The sequence below is a fragment of the Arvicanthis niloticus genome, chromosome 23 (genome assembly GCF_011762505.2).
Source record: "Arvicanthis niloticus isolate mArvNil1 chromosome 23, mArvNil1.pat.X, whole genome shotgun sequence".
NCBI lineage: Eukaryota > Metazoa > Chordata > Mammalia > Rodentia > Muridae > Arvicanthis > Arvicanthis niloticus.
In genome coordinates, this window is record NC_133430.1 from 44,012,670 (window position 1) to 44,033,555 (window position 20,886).

Here is a 20,886-nt window from a genome sequence, read left to right on the forward strand (position 1 = left end):
TATCTCAGGCTCACAAATCATCTTGACAGACTTTATTATTATTATTACTATTATCAATCAATAGCACCAACATTAAGTAATTATATGTTAATTAAAACTGAATTTGACTTCTTGATGAGAAAAAAGTGTCAGGCCTAAAGCAAATGAATAACTAGTGTCATTTATGGCAGCTGGGGGAAGGGAGGGGGTCTTCCTTTTTTAAAAAGTTGTTATTGTTCTGCTAAAGCTGTCCTTTTGCTGGTGATGTGTCTTGACAGCTGTCACTGGAAGATAGTAGTTGAAGAAGCTATGTAGAGAAATAGGCATTGAATTTCTCCAAATCGGTGTGAGAGCCATCCTGTGGAAAACCCTGTGAATTCGTGAAGGGCATTCAGTCTCCAGTGGCAGCTGGACTTCTCTAGAGTCTCAGAAATTGCTTTGAATCTGCAGCTCAGCATCAGGCCTTTACAATAGGTACCACTCCTTGTTTTGGGAATTAACTCGTAAGACCATGCTGAACCCAAACTGTGTCTTATTATGGGTCACCCAAACTAGATAAAAGTGCCTGTACTCCACATTTAAGCAATAGTGGATGGAGGATTCTGAACATGGAGATGGCAGTGTCCTTCTTAGAGTAAGGAGATTTATCAAGTGCCACAGAAAACTACACTGGAACTCCCTTCCCTAATGCACGAGGATTTTTATCTTTTCAGGTTCACAATCATCTCAAGATATTTTATTATTATTATTGTTGTTGTTGTTGTTATAAAAAGAAAGCCTCAAGTGTTCAGGCTTTAGAAGTTTCCTTTGCAACTTATAGCTGATAATGGTGATAAGCCTGTATTTCTAGAGGCAGTCTCCAGGCCACACAAGTATTACGCACTGCTACACACACAGGGCAGGCATTCTAATAGTCCTAAGTGTCTGCTCACACGCAAAGTCAGCAAAAGACAAAGTACACACTGGCAAGGACCTTCCAGGGAAAGCTGCTGAGATGTGCACTGAGACAGTGCACAGACGTGGCACAGCAACCAGGACCAGAACCACTCTGGTCTGAAACACTTCCTTGCTATAAACTGGGCCATTCTCCTGTATCATACATTCTTTGACTTTTTAAAAGCCGAAAGGTAACTCAGGGGTCCCTTAAAGAACAAAACGTTCTTGTTGCGAGGCCTACGTAATAGAACTTAGCTAGTTCCACAGAAGTGTGGCTGTTCCCAGCCTGGACCGTTTTTATCAGACTCTAGAGGCATTAAAGAAAGCAAATGCTTTCCCTTCCCCACAACAGTCAGACCACAGTTCCTACGGTGTGTACCTAGGGGATCGAGAGGAGTCCCATCCCCCAGCCTATTTCATGTACCCCACAGATGTCAAAACCAAGAATGAGCGACTAATTGTGAGGTTAATTTTGGGTTCAGACAGATGGCTTAAATCCCTAATTAGATGACCACTTCTTAAGTTGATGACCTTGGGCAAGGTGACTTGCCGCTGGACTCAGACTCTATGAACAGCACAGTAGCACTGCCTGTCACATGAGGCAGTTCAATAGTAGCTGCCACTGATGCTGCAGATGACAGATGATGACAATGTGGACAAATGCCTCTTCATCAGTTCCCCCAGCACAGCCAGCATCCTGTTCCTGGGACAGTGAAGGATCTGGAGGAACTATGTACCATTGCTGTCCCCAGGGACAATGTCTCAGGGCTTTGCTGTGCTGTGGGGAAATCTCTAGCACAGATGGCAGCCAGAACTACAGCAAGGACCAGCGGCAACCAGGACGGTGAGAGAAAGAGAAGTCAGCAGAGTTTCTGCTGTTACCGGGCTCCTTGTTTCTTTAAGCATGCCAGAGTTCTGAGACCTGGCTAACCAATGGTCATCTAATGCTCTTTATCTTTGACCCTAGAAAGATAATGCCTCAGGCCTAACGGAAGAAGCATTTCAAAGATAAGGTGTCTGACACATAAAGGAAGGCGAAGTCCCACAATGTAATAGCCTTGTGATGTCCTGGGGAAGACGTTAGATTAGGAACCAAATGATTAAAGTATAGTCCACTCAAGAACGCTGCAAGAAAAGCTGTCCAGGGGAGAGGCGGAAGCAAAGAATTTGACGAAGGGCCATATACAGGCATATCAGAGACCCTGAGACTCAAAGATAAGCCTACCCTAGACACAAAAGTCACTAAAGGACAAATTAATACAATCTCCCGTATCCAAGGAAAGGAAAATCCACACTACTTAGTACTTCTCCATTCAGGACAGAGAATTCATTAACTTAGCATTTCTCTTGTTAGACATCAAACAATGTCAACTTAATTACACCCAGAGATAATCTGCCTGACATTTCTTTTTTCCTCATATCAGGAACAAGAACTCACAAACAACCTCTACATGTAAGAACTGGTGAATGGCTCCAAATTGTGGATGCACAGAGAAGTCCTTGCAGTCATCAGAAATCTTCCACTCTGTTAGGTGATCCACGCAGATGCCAATGTCCCCATTCCCTCGTCACTGCAGGAGCACAGGGTATGGAATGGGGTTTGGGGGATGTGGGATAAGGGGCAGATCTTCTCCTCTCTTGTCCTCTCCTCTCCTCTTTTCTGTTTTTAGACTAAAAACCTTTGAGGAAAATGCTTCTGTGGTTTCTTAGATAATTTGTGCAGTCCTGGTCACATCTACTGGGCTGCTTATTACTCAAGGTACAAGAGCAGAGTAAGAAAGAGACAGAGGAAAGAAGAGGAAGATACTGAAAGTCTAGGCCCTTTGAAGCTTAAATAAGAGCAGGTAACTCATGGATCCGGGTTGGCTTTTAACTTTTGCAGTGGGAACAGCAGTAAAACCTTTAAAAGGGGTTTTACTCCATTAAAGGTCTTGGAGTAGTAAGACAGTTCTCCATGAGGACCTGGGTGGAGGCAGGAAAGAGGAAGGGTATTTGGGAAACTACCTTCTATTTGATAGTATCAACTTAAAGTTGGATACAAGTCATTCTTAAAATCATGAGTATGCCTGATGAAGCAAAGACTTCCACCTTCAGTTTTTATCAATGGTCACATGATTTAAGGTACGAGGGCTCAAAGGTTGATGACCTGTTGTGAATTTTAGCTATGACTAATAGATGATCTTCAAGCTGCCTGGAGTCCTAACATCTCAGAGACCAGAATTCAGATACTGAAAATGCATTTTAACTGACAGCCATAGATCACAGCTTTCCTGAGGGCATTCTGATTATTGCATCATTTCATCAAATCATGTTACAATTCTGTATATAAACCTCTTGGTTCCCCCCCCCCCCCAAAGAAACTAAGTTCCCAGAGAGAAGGAGATGGGCATGAGCATGATGAAGGGACAGCTCGGTCACACTGCTGTCGCAAAGCTCCCGATAATTAGTCACAGCAACAGCAAGTTCAAGTTGAATACAAGCCATGTTTCAAATGACATTTCCTCTTAAAACATTAAGATCAATCATATGTTAGTGTGGGCAGATTCTACTTAAAACATGTTTAAAAAGTCACTTCACTGGGCAACATTTCAGCTCCTAGTCCACAACACCTCAAACATTGAGTGCTGGGAATGGAGTCTCGAAAGGTAACGGTGTTCAGAAGGTCTTACTCAATCAAGCTGGTTGTGCAACTGTGTGCTCTGCACCCTATTTTAGACTGTCACAGAATGCAAGTTATACTTACAGCAGCCATGGAATTGAGCTGATCAATGTAGAACTCGGGCCAGCTTGTTGCTCCCTTGTTTTCTTCCTGGTCCTACAAAAATGAAAAGAACAAAACAAAGTAAAACAGAATACAGTTACTACATTGCCAGAGGTCCACACAGAGCAACACAGCTGATGTCCTGGGCATCAGGATGGGTGTCTGCAGAGCCACCAAAATACAGGAGACACTTTTTAAAAGTGTCTGGTCATCAGCTGACTAGGATGTTTTTCCCAATCCACAGAGAGAGAGGTGGAGGAATGGGAGAAAGTTTCATGTGTGACAAAAGGACACATTCTAGCCACTAAAGAAGGGAGTTTACATGGTAAGTGAGTTCACCTCACGGAGTAAAGTTTTTCTTTTAGGGACATAATGATACTGAGAAGGATATTCTAGGTCCCATGTTACACAGGGATGACACCGCTGTATGACATTCAGGAGTCAAGGAGAACTGCCTTGACAGTGACCAGATGGCCAGTTGGTGACTAGATTTTTTTCCATCAGCTATTCAGATTCTGGCAGGCATTAAGAATTGTGAAGTAGGATTTCATTAGCTGTGGCTGGAAGTGGGTTACTGGCACTGGGTAGAGGTAATAGTCCTGGGCATAGCTCTCCTGCTGAGCCAGCTCAGGAGCTTTTTTAGAAAATAGAGTGTGTCTCTGCTAAAAAGAACTGAAACCCCAAACCACTTCAGCTAGATGTGTCTCACAACCCAGGCTGACCTAGAGCCAGAACAGCTGGGGCATGTGTGGATGGAGCTCACTGACATGAACTAAACTTCCCTGTCAGCTGTAGTCTCTGCTGCACAGACACTCCAAACTCATCTAGGAGGCACACTGTGCTTGGTTTCCATGATCTCTGCACCTCTCTGTGCTGAGAGGCATTCATGTAATACGGAATAGTAAATGTAGAATAGCATTTCAGTAGGTCTCCATCTTTCCATTCAGAGCGCACCCTGATATAACAGGTTACCTTAGGAGAAGACACTGCCATGTAACACAGCTGCTGTAAGATGCCCAAGGAGTTACCGCTGGCTTCACTTTTCTTAGTTTCAGCACCCCATACATGCTCATACATACATACAAACATACACACTAGTCCTTGGGAGAGTGGTTTCTAGGAGGAGCTTTTAATTTTAGCTTAGATCTTATCTCTAAAAGTCCCTCCATTTCTCCCTCTTTCTATAACCCAGGCTGGCCTCAACTGTAGAGCTGCAGAGTGATCCTCCTGATTCAGTTTTCCAAGCACTGAGATTATAGCTATGAGCCACCATTACTCCCCCTACACACACACACACACACACACACACACACACACACACACACACACACACCCTACACCTCTGTCTCTAGGTTTCCACTTCCAAGTGAGTCTACTTAGGTGTGATAAAAGAAATATAGTTTGAGACTATTTTCAAGCAGTCATAACAAGAAGGAACATGGCTGTTTACAAGGCCACCAGAGTGGGCAGCAGGGGACACAGAGCTGGATGATGAGGGCATTGGTATAGCAGTGCTTTGAAGTTGGGCAGAATTACACTCTTGTGATTTAAAAACATTCAGAAAGCCTGATGAGTTTAAGGAACGGCTCTTGGTTATAATTTAACTTGTTAATAAAAGAACTAGAGTGGTGGTGTAAATGCTGAACCCAGCTTTCCTCTTAAAAGGAGCATTAAAATTAGCAAACCCCGGCTGTTACCAACGCGTTTAACAAGCCAAAACCCTCAGTGATAGTCAATGGTATTTGAGCCTATAAAATGAAATAGAAGGTGCCAGATCTTTCTATTCTCCCCAAACCAGGGCAAATTTCCAAAACAAACAAAATCAAGTCCTATGTCCAAGGTTTCACAAAAGCCTGTCTGTTGTAAGCTCCATAGTCCTGGATACAAAACAGAGATTATTTTAGAAACTGAAGACTAGTACATAGAAGGAAGACTTTGCAATTTTGAAATGTTTGAATAATACTAACAGTTAAGAGTAGACACTGTAGTCAAAATGGGGCTCTTTTCACTTCCAATGCCTCGATGCTGAGAAAATTACACATGCCATGTGTATAAATTCACTGGTTGATACTGCTCTGGGTGTAGGAGGCAGGGGAATTCTTGCAGCGTTTCCCTTTGGCAATGCACCTATGACTGCCTGTGCAGTCCTGGTCCTTACATACAGAAGGATGCAGCAGTAACCAGAAGGAATGTAAGTCTGAGTCTGTGTTCTAGCATGATTGTTAAAGTCTATAGTTTCCACTGAGGAGTCAGAAAGAAACAAACCAACTCTTCTGGATGGGAGTTGGAGGGAAGAGGGTGGCCATCCTATAAAAAACCCAGAACACTGAGACATGCCAAGGAGAAGACATTTCTCAGTCGTAGTTTCTTCCTGACAGCACGTGTGTCTTTGTTAAAGAGAAAGTATGCCTGGTGACCCTGACATTATCTTCTGGGCCACCTGTCTCAGTTCTAGTTCCTTCTTCTAGAGAAGAAGCAGGTAAGCTCACCAAGACTGTATAGATGCACCAGGTGTAATGGAACCAACAGTGAGTTGTGCACAGTTCATCAGGTATCTGACCTTGTTCTAAAGACTAGCTTTTCTTTCAGTCTGCTTCACGATTCATATCAAATGTTAGCACATTGTTTTGACCAAAGAAGAAAGGGGCAAGGAAAGACCAAGCCACAGTCCTAAAGGGAGTGAAAAGGGTACTGGGAAAGGATCAAGGCACACTCTCTTCCTGAGCTTATAGATATGAAGTGCCTCATGAGCCACGGGCGGCAAATGCAAGGCTGCCTTTTATTTTCAGTCATCTCACTATAGGAGAACCAGGATACAGCAGCAGACAAAAAAAGTTCACCTTTCCCTACACTTTACTGCAACTTCTGTCACATGTGACATTTCTGAACGCCAGTTTACGGTCTGATGTCTCTCTCCATGTCGTCTCTACTTGGCTCTCTATGCACTTTTTGAGGCGGCCCCTAGCCCCTCCTTGTGCCTGTCTCTTCTGCCATCCTTCCCAAATGCAGGTGGCCTTAGCTTTTAACTCTGCAGCTCTGGACACTGGGACTGCAGACAAGCACTTCCTTCAACTACTCAGCTAAGTCTATTTTTGCTGCCTTCTTCTCCAATCCTGTTATAACATTTCTCTAAGCAAGACTATTCTAAGCAAAAAATTTCTAAGCAAGAAAAAGAGAGTTTCCTCCCCCCCTCCCCCCCAAGATATTCCTCTCTTAAGATGTAGTGAGGTATGGTAGATCAAATTTATGAACCTAGCACTTGGGAGATTGAAGCAAGATTGTGAGTTTGAAGCCAATCTGGCACTGTAGTAAGACCTATTTAAAAAACAAAATAAACCTCCCAAGACAGGTTATTGATCACAGTTCATGACACTGAGACGTTGCCCCAAGTCCAGGACTCATATTAAATGCTCTTTTTAGTCTACTCAAAGAAGGGACAATTCACATTAAAATCTACTTTTGTGTCCTAGTTAGCTTTAATTGTCAACTCAACACAATCTAGAAATAATGACCGTAGAACCTTAGTTGAGGAATTCTCTAGGTTAAACTGGCCTGTGGAACATCTTTGGGGGACAGCCTTGGTTGGTAACTGATTGAGGATGACTCAGGCCACTGTGGGTAGTATATTTTCTGAGAACGAGCCATCGGACGGTATTCTTCCCTTCCTAAGGTGCCTCTGTGTAGTGGCTGACATTACATTTTAAGTTTAAATTGATTTGATTTAAATTGATTGTTAAGAGATCTATAAAACAAAGATTTGTCTAACCTGTAAGCCCCACTTGCCCAGGGACAGGTAACTTCCTGGAATTCTGGGGGCTGATGTTCATGTAAGATAACAAACCTTGTGCTTTTGCTTCTGTATACAAGCTTGGTTGCCCTCAATTGCACAGGATGCGTGCTTGATTACAAGCTGGCAGGAAGTGTGTAGCCTCGTGGGTTTTTTCTTTATAAGCTCCTAAATGATACAATTCCGAACCACACTCTGATGAGTATCTCGTCTCAGGGATGGTCTTGGCCAGAATCCATGATCCTAGCCAGCACTTAATAAAGCCTTTTATTTATTAAAATTTATTCATGGTCATGGAGAGTCTCTGAGAAACTCCAGACCCATAATGCCTCTGTGCCTGTGAAATGAGTTGCTTGGTCAGAGGTAACGCTCTGTGCATAGTGAGCAGGCTTCCATCAAGTTCCTGCTGAGTTCTTGCCTTGACTACTCCTCACTGATGGACTGTTTTCTGTAAACTGAAATGAGCCCTGTCCTCCCCCAAAACTGTATCTCGGGTCATGGTATTTGACACAACAGCAAAATGAAAATAGGACCTTGGTTGCTTCTAGAAAATGTCACACACATTCGTTTATGGGAATTATCTTTAGAAGGTCCGCTAAATAATTAAAACAGAAACAAGTCTGAATTTATTAAATTCTCTGCTGTTTTTTGTTGTTGGTGTTTTCTGGTTTTTGGTTTTTGAGAACATATATACATCTGCCACTTATTTTTCGAGAGATGGTATGATGGAAGGCCACTGATTTGGCTGTCTGAAGACGGAATTCTAGAGACATCTTTTTTATTGACTCAGTTGACACTTTGGGTAAGTGTGAATATATCTGGGGTTATTTTCCTTTTCTCAAAAATAGGAGCGAGGTCAGAATGTTTCTGAAGTTCCTACATGCTCTAAGAGTCCAGCAGTGAGACATGTTGGGAGCGCAACCTCTTCTGTCCTTAATTTCAAACCTCAACTTCCAACATCAATAACTTGTAAGAATGTACATCGTCCAGTGATTCGGCGGCCGAACTCCTCACTGTCAACAGGCAGTCCAACTGTCACTCGGTAGCCACCCGAGTCCGTGCTGTCTTGACATTTCTTTAATACAATTCCTCCTGTTTGTTAGGAGGCCTTCAGAGATAGCAGGAAACAGATGGCTGAGACTTCCTGCTGGACAGAGCTCGCCGCTGACACTTTGCCTTTACCTCCAGCTGAAACGACTATTGTTTAACCTCTTTTCCTTATTATCTGAAATGTGTACGCATGTGAATATGTGTGTGAATGCACGTGCGTGCGCATAAAATCCAGATACCTTAGCAGGTGAGGACATCCTTTCTAAGCAAGCTCATGTCAAATAAGCTCCAAATAGAACATTTTCATTCAAATCTCAGATCAGTGGCGAAGAATCTTCCTCCATTCTTTTTAAAATGTACAAGTGACTTGTTTTTCTCAGCATTACTCTGCACAGAATCATTTGGCATTGCTTCCTAGATTCACTCACTCTGGGATAAGCACAAAGTTACATCTTAGACTTGTCCCTCACTAGCACCTCCAACTTGACTGTGTTCTTGACATGGGGTGAGACACCCATCGCTTGCTCACTACGAGGCTTGCTGTAGGTCTTTAGTTTCGCAAAGCTGCATCACAGTAGTGTCACTGTGAGGACATAAAAATATAAATCCAATACAGACCAGAACACTGGGAAAAGTGCACACAGAACAAACTCAATAAATGTGAACTAGGATGATCATAATGACACTGTCTCTAACTGGAGCCATTCTTCGCCATTATTGGCTGAGACTGAAAAAAAAAGATCAATCAAGTATACTTTGGCATTAACCATTCAAATATAGAAGCCTATTAGCCTTTGAAATTGAGTTAAATATATTTTCAGAAATGTAGTCTATACTGTTCACTCACAATTATATGGGTATGTATCACAAAATTTTTCACTGCATCACTTTTTAGCAAATAATTAAAGAGGATGGATATACGAAGAGGGAGAGGCATGAATACACTCCTTTGGTACCAGTTCAAGTCTTTTACATCTATAAATAGAATTTAGAGTAGAATCACAAAATTGAGTTTTTAAGCATATGTACATTTCTTTGAAATTATTATAGGATCCTTTAGGAAGATTGTTTCACAAACAATAAAATACAAATGCAATCAAAAGGATGTGTCAATAGTTGAAGTGAATTATATTCCAATGGTTTCCATTGTATAGGAAAGGCAACTAAGAACAACAAAATCTATTCTTTGTGTAAGAGAAATGCCATTAGAAAACATATAGGATTAAGAAATCCCCTTAATGATTAGTCACCTTCTTGCATAAAATTGTCATTATTATTTCTAATTTCATGAACCTAGTTCTACAGACTAATGATTACAGTAGATGCTAAGTAATCCACTTTGTGTCCAGAATTCTTAACAGAAAACTGTGCAGAAAAGGACAGGTGGATTGAGAGTATTCTATGAGTCTGCCTCCACGATCCAGGAGTCTAAGAAAATTCAAATAAATGACCAAGAGTTGGTGACAGTGTTGAGACCAGGTCCAGTGAAGAGAAGGATGAGCTATATGGAAATGGAGAAACACTGGGTGCAAGGCCTCGCCAGTAACTTTGCAGCCTGTCTCTTCCATCTTAAAATGAGTATCAATGACACTTTGTTAGAACATGCGAGCATGTGGGCCAACCAGCAGGTAAAGGGTCAGCAAACTGCTTTAAAAGGCCTGACAGAGTTATCTCAGGCACTGCACAGCAATGCACAGGACATCGTCATTGTAGCTCATCTGCCCTTGTGTGAGAGGAAAGCAGCCAATGCAGCAACATAACCAAATGAGAACCGCCATGTTCAGTAATAGCTTATTTACATGAACAGGTGACTTGATAGAGCTGGCGCACTAGTAGTAGCTTGTTGACATCCGTGCTGGCCAGGACCTGACACAGCTTTGAAGAGGGCTGAAGCATATCAAAATCCTAACATGGTCACCAACTACTTCTTATGCTTTCTTCTCTCCCTGACACTACTTTACCTCTGTCTGCAATGTCTGCTGTAAATTAGGATTGACTCAGAGTATTTGGAACCTGTCTAGTGACCTCAACGTTTTCTAGAGAAGCATTATCTACAGGCAGATGACGTCTACTCCCACGCCAGACTCATCGTCCTCTGAAAAAGTTCCACACTACTTTACAATGGCATAGGAGGAGCTTCTGGCACCATGGCTCCTAGAACGTCTCAGGAAAGGGCCATGGAAAGGATGTCAGAGTTAGAGGACTAGGATATCTGCTGTGAAATTGTTTCCAGGAAATGACAGGGAGGCCGAATGCATGATCCCACAACAATATGACTGCCTGAAAAAGTCCTAAACAAATACCAATAGATATGCTACCAGGTTTGTAGAAGTCTCATCATACCCTGTTCTTAGACAGAACTACAGGCAACTGATGGCTGCTGAGAGAGACAAAAAGAATGATTTTTTTCAAGAAGTTTCTTAGTTACTTGTCAATTGCTGTGAAGAGACACAATTTATAAATGAAATCATTTAATTGGGAGTTTGCTTACAATTTCAGGGGGTTAGTCAGTCCCTGACCATCTTGGCAACAGGCAGATAGATGTGGTGCTGGGGCAGTAGCTGAGTATGTTTTATCTACGGAGAGATCAACACTGGACTAGGTGTGAGCTTTGCAAACCTCAAAGCCCTCCTCTAGGGATACACCTCCTCCAAAAAGACCACACGTTCTAATGCCATCTAAAAAGCCCATCACTGCAAACCAAACATTCAAATATATGAGCCAAGGGGGCCATTCTCATTCAAACCACCACAAGGGATGAATCCCATAGCTGTTAGCCAAGATCAAGTGGTCAGTCCTGAAATCATATACATACAAGCAACACTAAGTGGTCTAGCAGGTTGTACTTATATATTTATACAATACACATGTATGTATGTATGTATGCATGCATGTATATGTATTTGTAACCATAATAATCAAATAAAAAGGGGGCATCAATTTGCAAAAAAATAATGGGAGAGAACAGATCTGCTGGAGGAAGAAAATGATGTAATTACAGTTTAATTAAAATTACAAAAAATAAAAACACATCTTATAGAAAAATAAACCCAATTTAAAACACATTATGGCACCATTAGCCCCTTTACATTCTTATACACACCCCTAATTCTTCTTCTTTTTGTTGAGAAGAGGACTATGAGGTCTCCAAAGCTGGGCTCCCTGAACTGTTGGCTCCTTTGGTCCTTACAACACCTGTCTTCAACTTTTAGCTGTGAACAAAATGCACTCTATATGAAGCTTGCCAAGGGCAGGCAGTCAACTTCAGGAAATAATCTGTCCACTGTTATATTACAAGATACTCATGTGGTCATGCCACTGCCAGCCTTGGTATATTTTTTGACCACTGCCATAATTACACATCAAGTACATCTGTTACCAAAATCCGGTTGGAGCCACGCATAGGATGATTACAGAATAGTGGCTTCGCCAGCTGCCAGGAAGCCCAGCACCTCCTCAGCCTCAGAACATCAATCATTCTTCTGAAAAGAGTCAGGATGACTTGTGAAGACAACAACATTCAGAGAGGTATAAAATGTCTGTAGGCTGTTAAGGAAAGCTATGCAGAATTGTATGCGTGGCCTTTGACCCTAAAGACACCCTAATGTAGTTCCCGCTCACTGGGTCCCCTTGTAAAGCTAATAATAGGTGACTGATTACTATCGAGGAGGGGTTCGGAAGCATACCATCTTTTGGAAAGAGCGCTCACATGAGCTATCAGGCAATCCCCCTCATGCTGAATCCAGATATCCATTGGTACTCCAGGCATTTGCTGCCTTACTCTTGCCTCTTGGAATAGCCTGGAGAAAGTCTAATCGTTCCCACGAACGATGACCCAGCAGGTATTTAAACAACTTGAACAAGTGATTGTATGTTCTCCCTGTCTTCTTTTAACAAGCCAAAGCTGCTCTAGTGGCTGCACAGCACTGTTTTCCTTCCTCAGCAAACACATCAGTCACGTTTTCTGTAAGGTCATCTGACTTGCACGTCGGTTATTTGCAGAGAGGACTCTCGCAGATCTGCCTATTTCCACGAAAGGGCTCTTCTCACATATTTATGTTAACAATGGGCCACAAAGAGCAGTCTCTAAGAAGATTTCTAGTTAGAATCTCTCCAAGAGGAAACAGAACAGGCCCCGTGTTCTCCTGACAGGCCCAGTAACAACATTTAGTCCTAAAAAAGAGAGACTGTGTATAAAGTAGAGAACATGGTTCTCCATGTTTTATCAGTGTTTGTTTTTTTTTTTTTTAAACAAAAGAGGTCACGCACTATACATGGAACATGCACTATACATGGAAGTGGTTTATACGAGAATGAGGATGCTTTATTTCTAAAACAAAAATCTTATGTTAGCAAAATCAAACATGGGTGGCAATTCCCATGGCTTAACATTGGATAAGACACCGTGAGAAGTGAGAGCTGCCGTGGAATGTTTTTCTCACTTCTGCTCTCTCTGCTCTTCTGGACACATGCCTCTTAATATACCATAGGACTGTCGTCCATGTCTTATGTCTTCTAGGCATGTGAGAACACTTCTGACCCCTAGGACCTCACTCCTTCCTTTTTCTGGTAGCTAGTAGAAAAGTCTAGTAGAGCCCAGATAAAAGTTCTCATCTTCCCACAGAGCCTCTGGCTAACTTGTCCTGTATCCCCAAATAAAACGATCTTAAAAACTTCATATTAATCTGAATACATTGCCTCTCCTTCATTCATGATCTAAGTTTAACAGTCTGTATTAACATCTTTGAGAATACAAAATGTCTGCATGAACTGCTATCAAAGGTTTTACTGAGCTCATTAGTAAAGAAGCTGGTAAAGTAAAAGTAAAGTAGGGAAGGAGCTGGTGAGATGTTTGTCAGTTCAAAGAGGAATCCAAAGACTTGATATACATATTCATTATGAAGATGGAATTAACAAAGAGATATACAACCAGTCGAGAGGGCAACAATCCGTTGCAGCAGACACAATGTGCACTCCAGTGGGTGACATCCTTTGATAGTCTATCAAGTTTTGAACAGTCACTTTGTACTGCTGTGAAACAGTGCAAAGACAAGGCTGGGGAGCACTCAGGACACTGAGAGGGAAGAGGACACTAAGCATCTTCCTCGTTTAACTGCAGTTCAGCAGGGTGAGAGACATGGGGTTAGTATTTCCTGGTTGAAGAAGATATAACCTGTGAAGGTGAAACAGAAGCCACTGTGTGCGACTAATACTCTGTTGCAGGCTCCCTGTGCCCAAATTAACAAGGGCGCAGACTTGCCCAAGATTCCTGCTGGAGAGTCTCCGCTCCTCCAGCCACCTCACTTTGCTCCTCCTATCAGCCTCTGCTCCCATGTCTGCAATGTGTCAGCCTGTCATGTAAGACCACCATGTTCACTGGAAAGGAGTCCTCGGCCCTCTGTCCTCTTCTAGGACTCCATTCTCCACATATCTGGAAGATGTAAGCCTTCCAGAACTAGGCAGACAGTACAGCCCTGTGCTCAGTGAGTTTGGATCTTCTGGAAAAAAAAAAAAAAAAAAAAAAAAAAAAAAAAAAAAAAAAGGCTGCCCCAGAGTACAGCTTCTCAGGGTATGATCTGGAGCCAATGTTGGCTACAGTAATGCACAGTTGATGTACTAGATCCTCTGAAGAACATGGCAGTTTTTAAACTCAAAAGTCTGTGCAGACAGCCAAGCCCTACAAAAACATTAACATTACATTGCTGAATCTGGGACCTGAGCGTCAAGCAGAAATTCCTAGATATTGTTAGATGCTAGAGGTTGAACCTGGGCCTTGCAAATGCTTGGCAAGCTCTCCACCACTGAGCTACATCTCCAGGCCAGAGTCCCCCTTTTACCACATCAACAATCTGTAATACTGAATTAAATCTAAGATGAAATTTGTCCTCTGTCTTTCCCTTCTTTTACTCAGCAGGAGAATACTGAGACTGTCTGAGGAAAGGTGACCCTAGACGGCAATAAGCAAGCTCTTTGCTTTCCCTCATGAGGGGCCATGATGTGAGACATGAGCTGAGAGCCGAGAGGTTCATAGATGATCACCAATTCAGCTGATAGAGAACTCAGTGGTTAAGAGTGCTTCCTGCTATTTCACAGGACCTGAGTTTGGGTCTCAGCATCCAGCATCCATGTCAGGCTCCTCACATGTGGTGTGTACACACCCATACAAACACACACATGCACACGCGCGCGCGCGCGCGCGCGCACACACACACACACACACACTTGCTATCAACAATGATACCTACTGCATATAAATTCTCTCCAATAGTTACCAATAATTCCATGTAATCAACCCCACGTTTTCAATAACCTCCACCTTTTATTAACACCTCTTCTAAGTTCAAAACCCTAACTGGACTCCTACCTGAAACCCACTGGGAAGTGAGCGTGTCACACTGATCTTTTCTATACCTCCTGACCTCATGAGACAGTCACACTGCTATTACTTTGTAGCCAACTAGAAAAGCAATAAGAGTCCCTCCACCCCTGCAAGAGGTCTAGTCACTGTGAGGAGCAACAGCACAAAGCAAGATGTCTGTATTTCTCAAGCTGCTCAAGTGCCCTCTGCCCTGCCCTCTCCGGGTTCCTGAACAAGCCCCAGCTGACTGCTCCAAGCAGAGGGCTCATGAGTCTCCAGCTGCCGAATTCAGTGGGGAAGCATTTCAGGCTGGCAGAGCTAACAAAACAGCTCCAATCCTTGCCTAAAACTAAGAGTAGAGACTTTACAGTCTATTTCCCAGACCGTGAGACATTAGCTTTATTTATTTTCACAGGTCGTTTCTCTGGCAAAGCACTGCAGTACGTGGAATATAGCTGAAACCTGAAAGTCTCTATACGTACAAGCTCAACATCTGAACTTAATTTTGGATGACAATCCCCCCCTCATTTTCATGACAAAGAAAAAGAAACATTGTGGGAACATTATTTTCAGAAGTGATGCAGGTCTGTATTCCCCTATGACACTACGGTGTGTAATAATACAGAACAAATGACTTCAGTAAGCTTGTGAAAGTCAGTTCTGACCCGTGTGTCACCGTGGAGTGCCGCAGACCAGGAAAACTGTGGTCCAGTTGGCCAGTTAACATGCTTGGGCGCTGGGCCCTATGTGGCGTGGAAGTCCAGGCAGAGGTGTCTCTGGCCTTTAGCCACCTATCATCTTGCTGCACCAACTTAAACTGCTACTAGACCAGTTTCAAGAGGCCTGTCAAGCAGGTTCTGGCCTATTCTGTAAGTTGCTCCTTCCGGGAAAACAGTGTGTTTATGATTTAACTGCAATATAAAACTTAACATGCACTAAAGGAGAGGACCCTTTGGAAACAGTAATTAAATTAAGAAGAACATCTGGGCAATAGTAAGCATATCCAGGCATATTTCACTCAGGGAGTGCCCTGGGAATAGCCTTCACTGGTGGCTCCCTGACATACTACGGAATTAATAATGGCATTGGGGGTGGGGGTACAGAGATATAAAAAAAAGCCCCTGTTGGAAGACATTACCTTGTCATTATTATCTATATGAGTAACTGGAGAAGCCACATTGTACAGATGGAGGAAACAAAAATGCCTTTCCTTCTCTGCAGGCAGAATGTAAGTCTGCACTGTGCAGGGAGTGCTGAACTGTAACTGGAGGGTGGAATCCTTCACGGCATTCCCTTCAGTGGTACAGAACTAGTTCCCCAAATCACTGCCGGCTCTTGCAGAGGAGGAATTCTGGGAACCCTTAATTAGAAGTGACAAAATAATTCACAGGGAAGTACAGACCTCTTGCCTACCTTCCAGAGAAAGGACTGAACAGCAGCCAGGTGCGCACTGACCACTGGGCAAAACAAAAGAAACACACACAGGAAAGAGCTTTCCTTTCCTTTATCTTCCTAAGGGCCACTTCCTTGCATTGATGTCATTCATGCATCTACTTCCTGGAGACTGGGTGAGTCAGGCAGGCTTAGCAAGCCAGTACTGGAATGTGGGGGCCACTAGAGGTCTGTAGAGAACCAGGGAGAGAGGCGATAGTGAAAATCACCGTCGGAGTATCTAAATCTGATTACTGGAAACTAGAAAGCTTGTAGGTTAGAGATGCTTACATATGCCGAGTTCTCTCAACACTCACTTCAGGTACTGGCACTTCCTCCCTAAATTTCTTAATGAGACCATCCATCTTCACTGAATCCTTCTCCACATGCTTCAGGCTTCTATGTCCAGTTACTCAGTATTGGCAATCAAGATACACTCCCCCTACCCCATGCTTGACCTTGTTTGTTAGCACATTCACCTATAGTATTAAGTATTAATCACTGTATATAGTATACAGTATTGAGGAATTCCACGAGCAGGGTAGGTGTACTGGGCCAGCATGTCTCATATGCTGCATATGCCCTGGGGATACATCAGGGGTGGTAACAGAACTGACAGATACTTGTGGCGTCTCAGATATAAGACACAGTGGTGCTTCCTTACTGTAAAGCTACAACTGTCATTAAGGCCATTTGTTCCTATTTCCTGCCCAAACATATTCTGGGATTCTTACAGGTTACTCTGGCAGTTTGTCCTAAATGCCTGAAATTCCACATCCCTCGGTAGTTGTAAAAATTTAGAATGAAAATGAGGTTTGGCACATGTACTTCAATGTGCACAGGTGAGATGTTCCCCAAATGCCTGGATAGTCACACACTGAATGCTGTCCTTGATACCCTGCCTTTAAGCATTCTATGGCCCAGATAAAGGAATCCATAGCATAGCTCGGGAGTCCAGCCTCCTGAACTGAACACTGTTGAACTCTGACTTGTACCAGTGCTGTCACAGGAACCTGCTTAAGAGTTAATGACTAGAGCTACAGAAGGATAGCTGTTGTGTGACAGCTGAGAATAACTAGCTCTCTCTTAGAGGTTCCGTCCCAAACTCAAAAGTTCCAAGACTCTTCAGTAGGTGGGAGCTGAGGCAGGAGCCAACACTTTACATTGTAGGACCATGATGCAACAGGTGCAGTGGGAAAGCTGTGCAGCTGCTTCTCTAGCCCATGTCTAGAAGCAGAGAGACCATCACAGCGCAGCATCCCATTGCCCCACATGAATTTTCCCAGCAGCATATCCATTACTCATTTCTCTTATTGTCTGAGTGGTTGCCTGAAGTGCAACAAATACGGGGCCTCCCATCCTCTTCCAGATGGTGCTCTCTACCTATAGGGAAAGTGTGACCCAAAGAAAGCACTGCTACCTGCTGAAGAAATGTGTATCAGGAAGCACAATGGAGAGACAGAATCCACAAAGGAGAAGAGTGCCTGTTCCTGTATTTATAATTTACTGAGAACAAAGTTATAGACTGTAGACAAATTTATAGACTGTAGAATCATCAACCTCCAAACCTGGGGGTCAACTTGTCAAAGCAAGAAGCTTAGGATTTAGGCATACAAGAGAGACAAGTTAACCTCCTGAATTTACTTCACCTTCCTTCCTAAGACAAGGACTCATGCCTGGTCTCAGATTCACTACTTAACTAAGGGTGACCTTGAACTTGTTGACTTGTGACAATTTACTCTTCTTAGCGCAACCTATTTCATCTTCCCAACCCCTATCTCCATTCCCCTATCCTAGAAAGTCATTTTTTCTAGGAGACTGATGTTGGACTTAAGTGGAATACACCCTTCCAACATAATACACAACATGATACACTGTAGCCCCTGGACTCCTGTATGCCTCTACCTTGAGAAGCTGGGACTATACATGTACACCACTGCAATTCTGCTTCTACCCCGAGCACAGGCGATTAGAGGCATGTGTACGCCACACTTAGTTTATGGGGTGCTAGGGACTGGACCCAGGGCCTCTGTAGATGCCAGGGCAAGCATTCTACCACCTCTGAGAAACATTCTCAGCCCAACCCTCCACTCTGAAAATCCAGAAGCGTCAAGGAATAGGAGGAGAAGGAGGCAAAGGCTCTCAAAACCTTTGTAAAGAGATGGTCAAGATGAAGACTCGGTCTTCAGTTTAGCCAGAAGAAAGTGACAGGTATGCAGCCAACGGCCACACTGTTTGAGCACAGCCTGACTTTGGCACCAGTGTGTGTTGGTCACCATGGAGGGACCCCAGACTCAGTAACTCCACTGTGTTTCAAATGGCATCTATCAGTCAAGAGCTTGCTAGAGATGGAAACACCATTGCCTGGGTAGGGACCTAAGCGCCGCACAAGAAGGTCGTAAAGGATGGAGAGACTGCAGCAACACTGTGTAGCTTCTGTTGTGGCCAAAGCAAAGAAACAATCCCAAGTCAATTATTCATTTTACATACTTGTAATATTTCATATTCTATATATTTCATGGGTAATTGAATGGAATGCTTTTGTTTCTAAACCTTGGATTTTTGTTTCCAAAGAACATTGTCTTTTTTCCTGATTTTAATTTAATTTCAACTGGATTGTGAGACACATGGGGAAAGTAAAGCATTCAGTGATTTCTTCCACAACAGAAACATTCAGATTTCTGTGAGCACTGGACAGACCATGCAATTCCATTCCCTTCCCTTAGGCAGTACTGCCTCTCAGGTGGTTGGTGAGCTGAGCCGTGCGCTCACGGTGGATGTGCAAATCTGTGACTTGAGTAGAAAGCTATCAGTTATTAAATTTATTTTTTAATGACTTTTGGAGAATGCAGATTTATCAAAAACTAGAATGCCTGCTTTGGTGATGGGGTTGAAAGTTTAACAATACCAGTATATGCAAATGTGCAAAACACACTTTTATCATGCCCAGAGAGCATGAAGGCCTGTTCTGTTAGCTGTGGACATAATTCTGCAGAATGGAGGACTGAATTTTAATGTCACGACTTTGAACAACGTCTGTAGCAGAGCAAGGTGCTATACATCTGGCTCCCACTGACCATGTAAGTTGGTTAGTTACATATAAGTTACTTACATGATCAATACACACACACTCACACACTCACACACATTCATATACACTCACACACACTCACTCATACACACTCACCTACACTCATGCACACACTCATACATACACACATTCACATACACTCACACTCGTACACACTCACACACACATTCACACACACACAGATATACACTCACATTCACATACACTCACACACTCATACGCACTCACATGCTATGGTCTCAAACCTCCCAGAGAAGAGAACTAAGAAGGAGATGAAAAAGGACCTGGAAGCTCCAGGAAGCAGACAATGCCAGGGTTGTCATGACAAGCATCATTTGTATTTTAAGTACATACTTTTCCTTCTAATTTTAATAAAATACGCTGTGCCACTGCTATATTCAAATAGGCTAGACTGACCTGCATAGTTCCTTGTTGGTTCCTGACAGGCCATGCACAGAACAGCTACTCACACAGAAGCCAAGGCAGTGCCACCATGGTTCTGTAGTTCTTACACTCTGTAGCTCACCTGGTGACTCTCTGGGCTGCTGTGGGGCAGCAGCAGGTCAGCAACTGTCCTAGAGACCTTTCCTTTTTCATCATGTTTGGGCCAGACATGAGTGTGTTAAACAGTGTCAGTAGGACACCCACATTAATATCACAGGATGTGAGGTAGATATAGCTGTCAGTCTACACTTTACCCATTCCCTTCCCTCATGACCAGGGAAGCATAGCTTCACCACCTGATGCAAAGTCAGAGCCTTGCAGAGAGTTCCCTCAGCTTCTAGGATGCTTATGAACAGTTCCCTATGGCAAATGCAGAAGACTGACAGACAAACCGTAACTTTCTATAGGCCCCGTTTCTCTCACTGAAAACCGATTCAAAACCATTATGTATATTTTTCAAACAACAATTTTGTTTTTAGCAATCAAGATAAAGATATTTCAAGGTAAGGTAGAGAATAATAAACTATAGAAATTTAGGAAATTAATTTAAGAAATTAAGAAATGTATATAAAAGGAAAAAATTTATCAATCACCCAGAATCTTTCCTAGAAAACTGTCTGTCCACATGTCTGTCTACATCCACACATCTGTCTATAAGCCCCTACAGACTTGTGATCACTGTAATTCCATGGCTTTAGAGCTTTCTCGTGTCACTTAAATGTCTTGACACACTGAACTGCTTTCAGAGTCGACCACAGAGAACATCCTCACCACTAACTCTCCCTGCTTCTCGGATCACTTCCTGGAAGAGGGGTGTTCCAGACTCTGCAGACACATCTGAGGCCGATCAGGATCTCAGAATTAGGGGTCTTATTTAACTCCCTATGCAGCAACAAAGCCAAAAGGCAACGCCAATGACACATTGTGCACCTGCCTTGCTATGTCTCTCAGCCTCTGAAGCATTTCAGAGGAAGGTATAATCCTGTGGGAAGGAACAGGCTGTTGAGGTGAGTCTTAGTGGGAGGACTTGGGGCAGTGCCCTCTTTACC

The 20,886-nt window shown here is 43.0% G+C and overlaps 2 protein-coding genes across 7 annotated transcripts in view; one reads left to right on the forward strand and one right to left on the reverse strand.

Moving 5' to 3' along the window:
* Positions 1–20,886, forward strand: part of L3hypdh (trans-L-3-hydroxyproline dehydratase) — a 642,804-nt gene that overhangs the window by 142,425 nt on the left and 479,493 nt on the right. The window lies entirely within an intron of this gene.
* The window catches only part of Daam1 (dishevelled associated activator of morphogenesis 1), a 162,949-nt gene that overhangs the window by 47,029 nt on the left and 95,034 nt on the right, over positions 1–20,886 (reverse strand). For all 6 annotated transcript variants that reach the window (XM_076922039.1, XM_076922038.1, XM_076922035.1 and 3 more), the window contains one exon: positions 3,659–3,730. In XM_076922039.1, the coding sequence (XP_076778154.1) occupies positions 3,659–3,730 (72 nt within the window). The remainder of the gene's footprint in view (positions 1–3,658; positions 3,731–20,886) is intronic.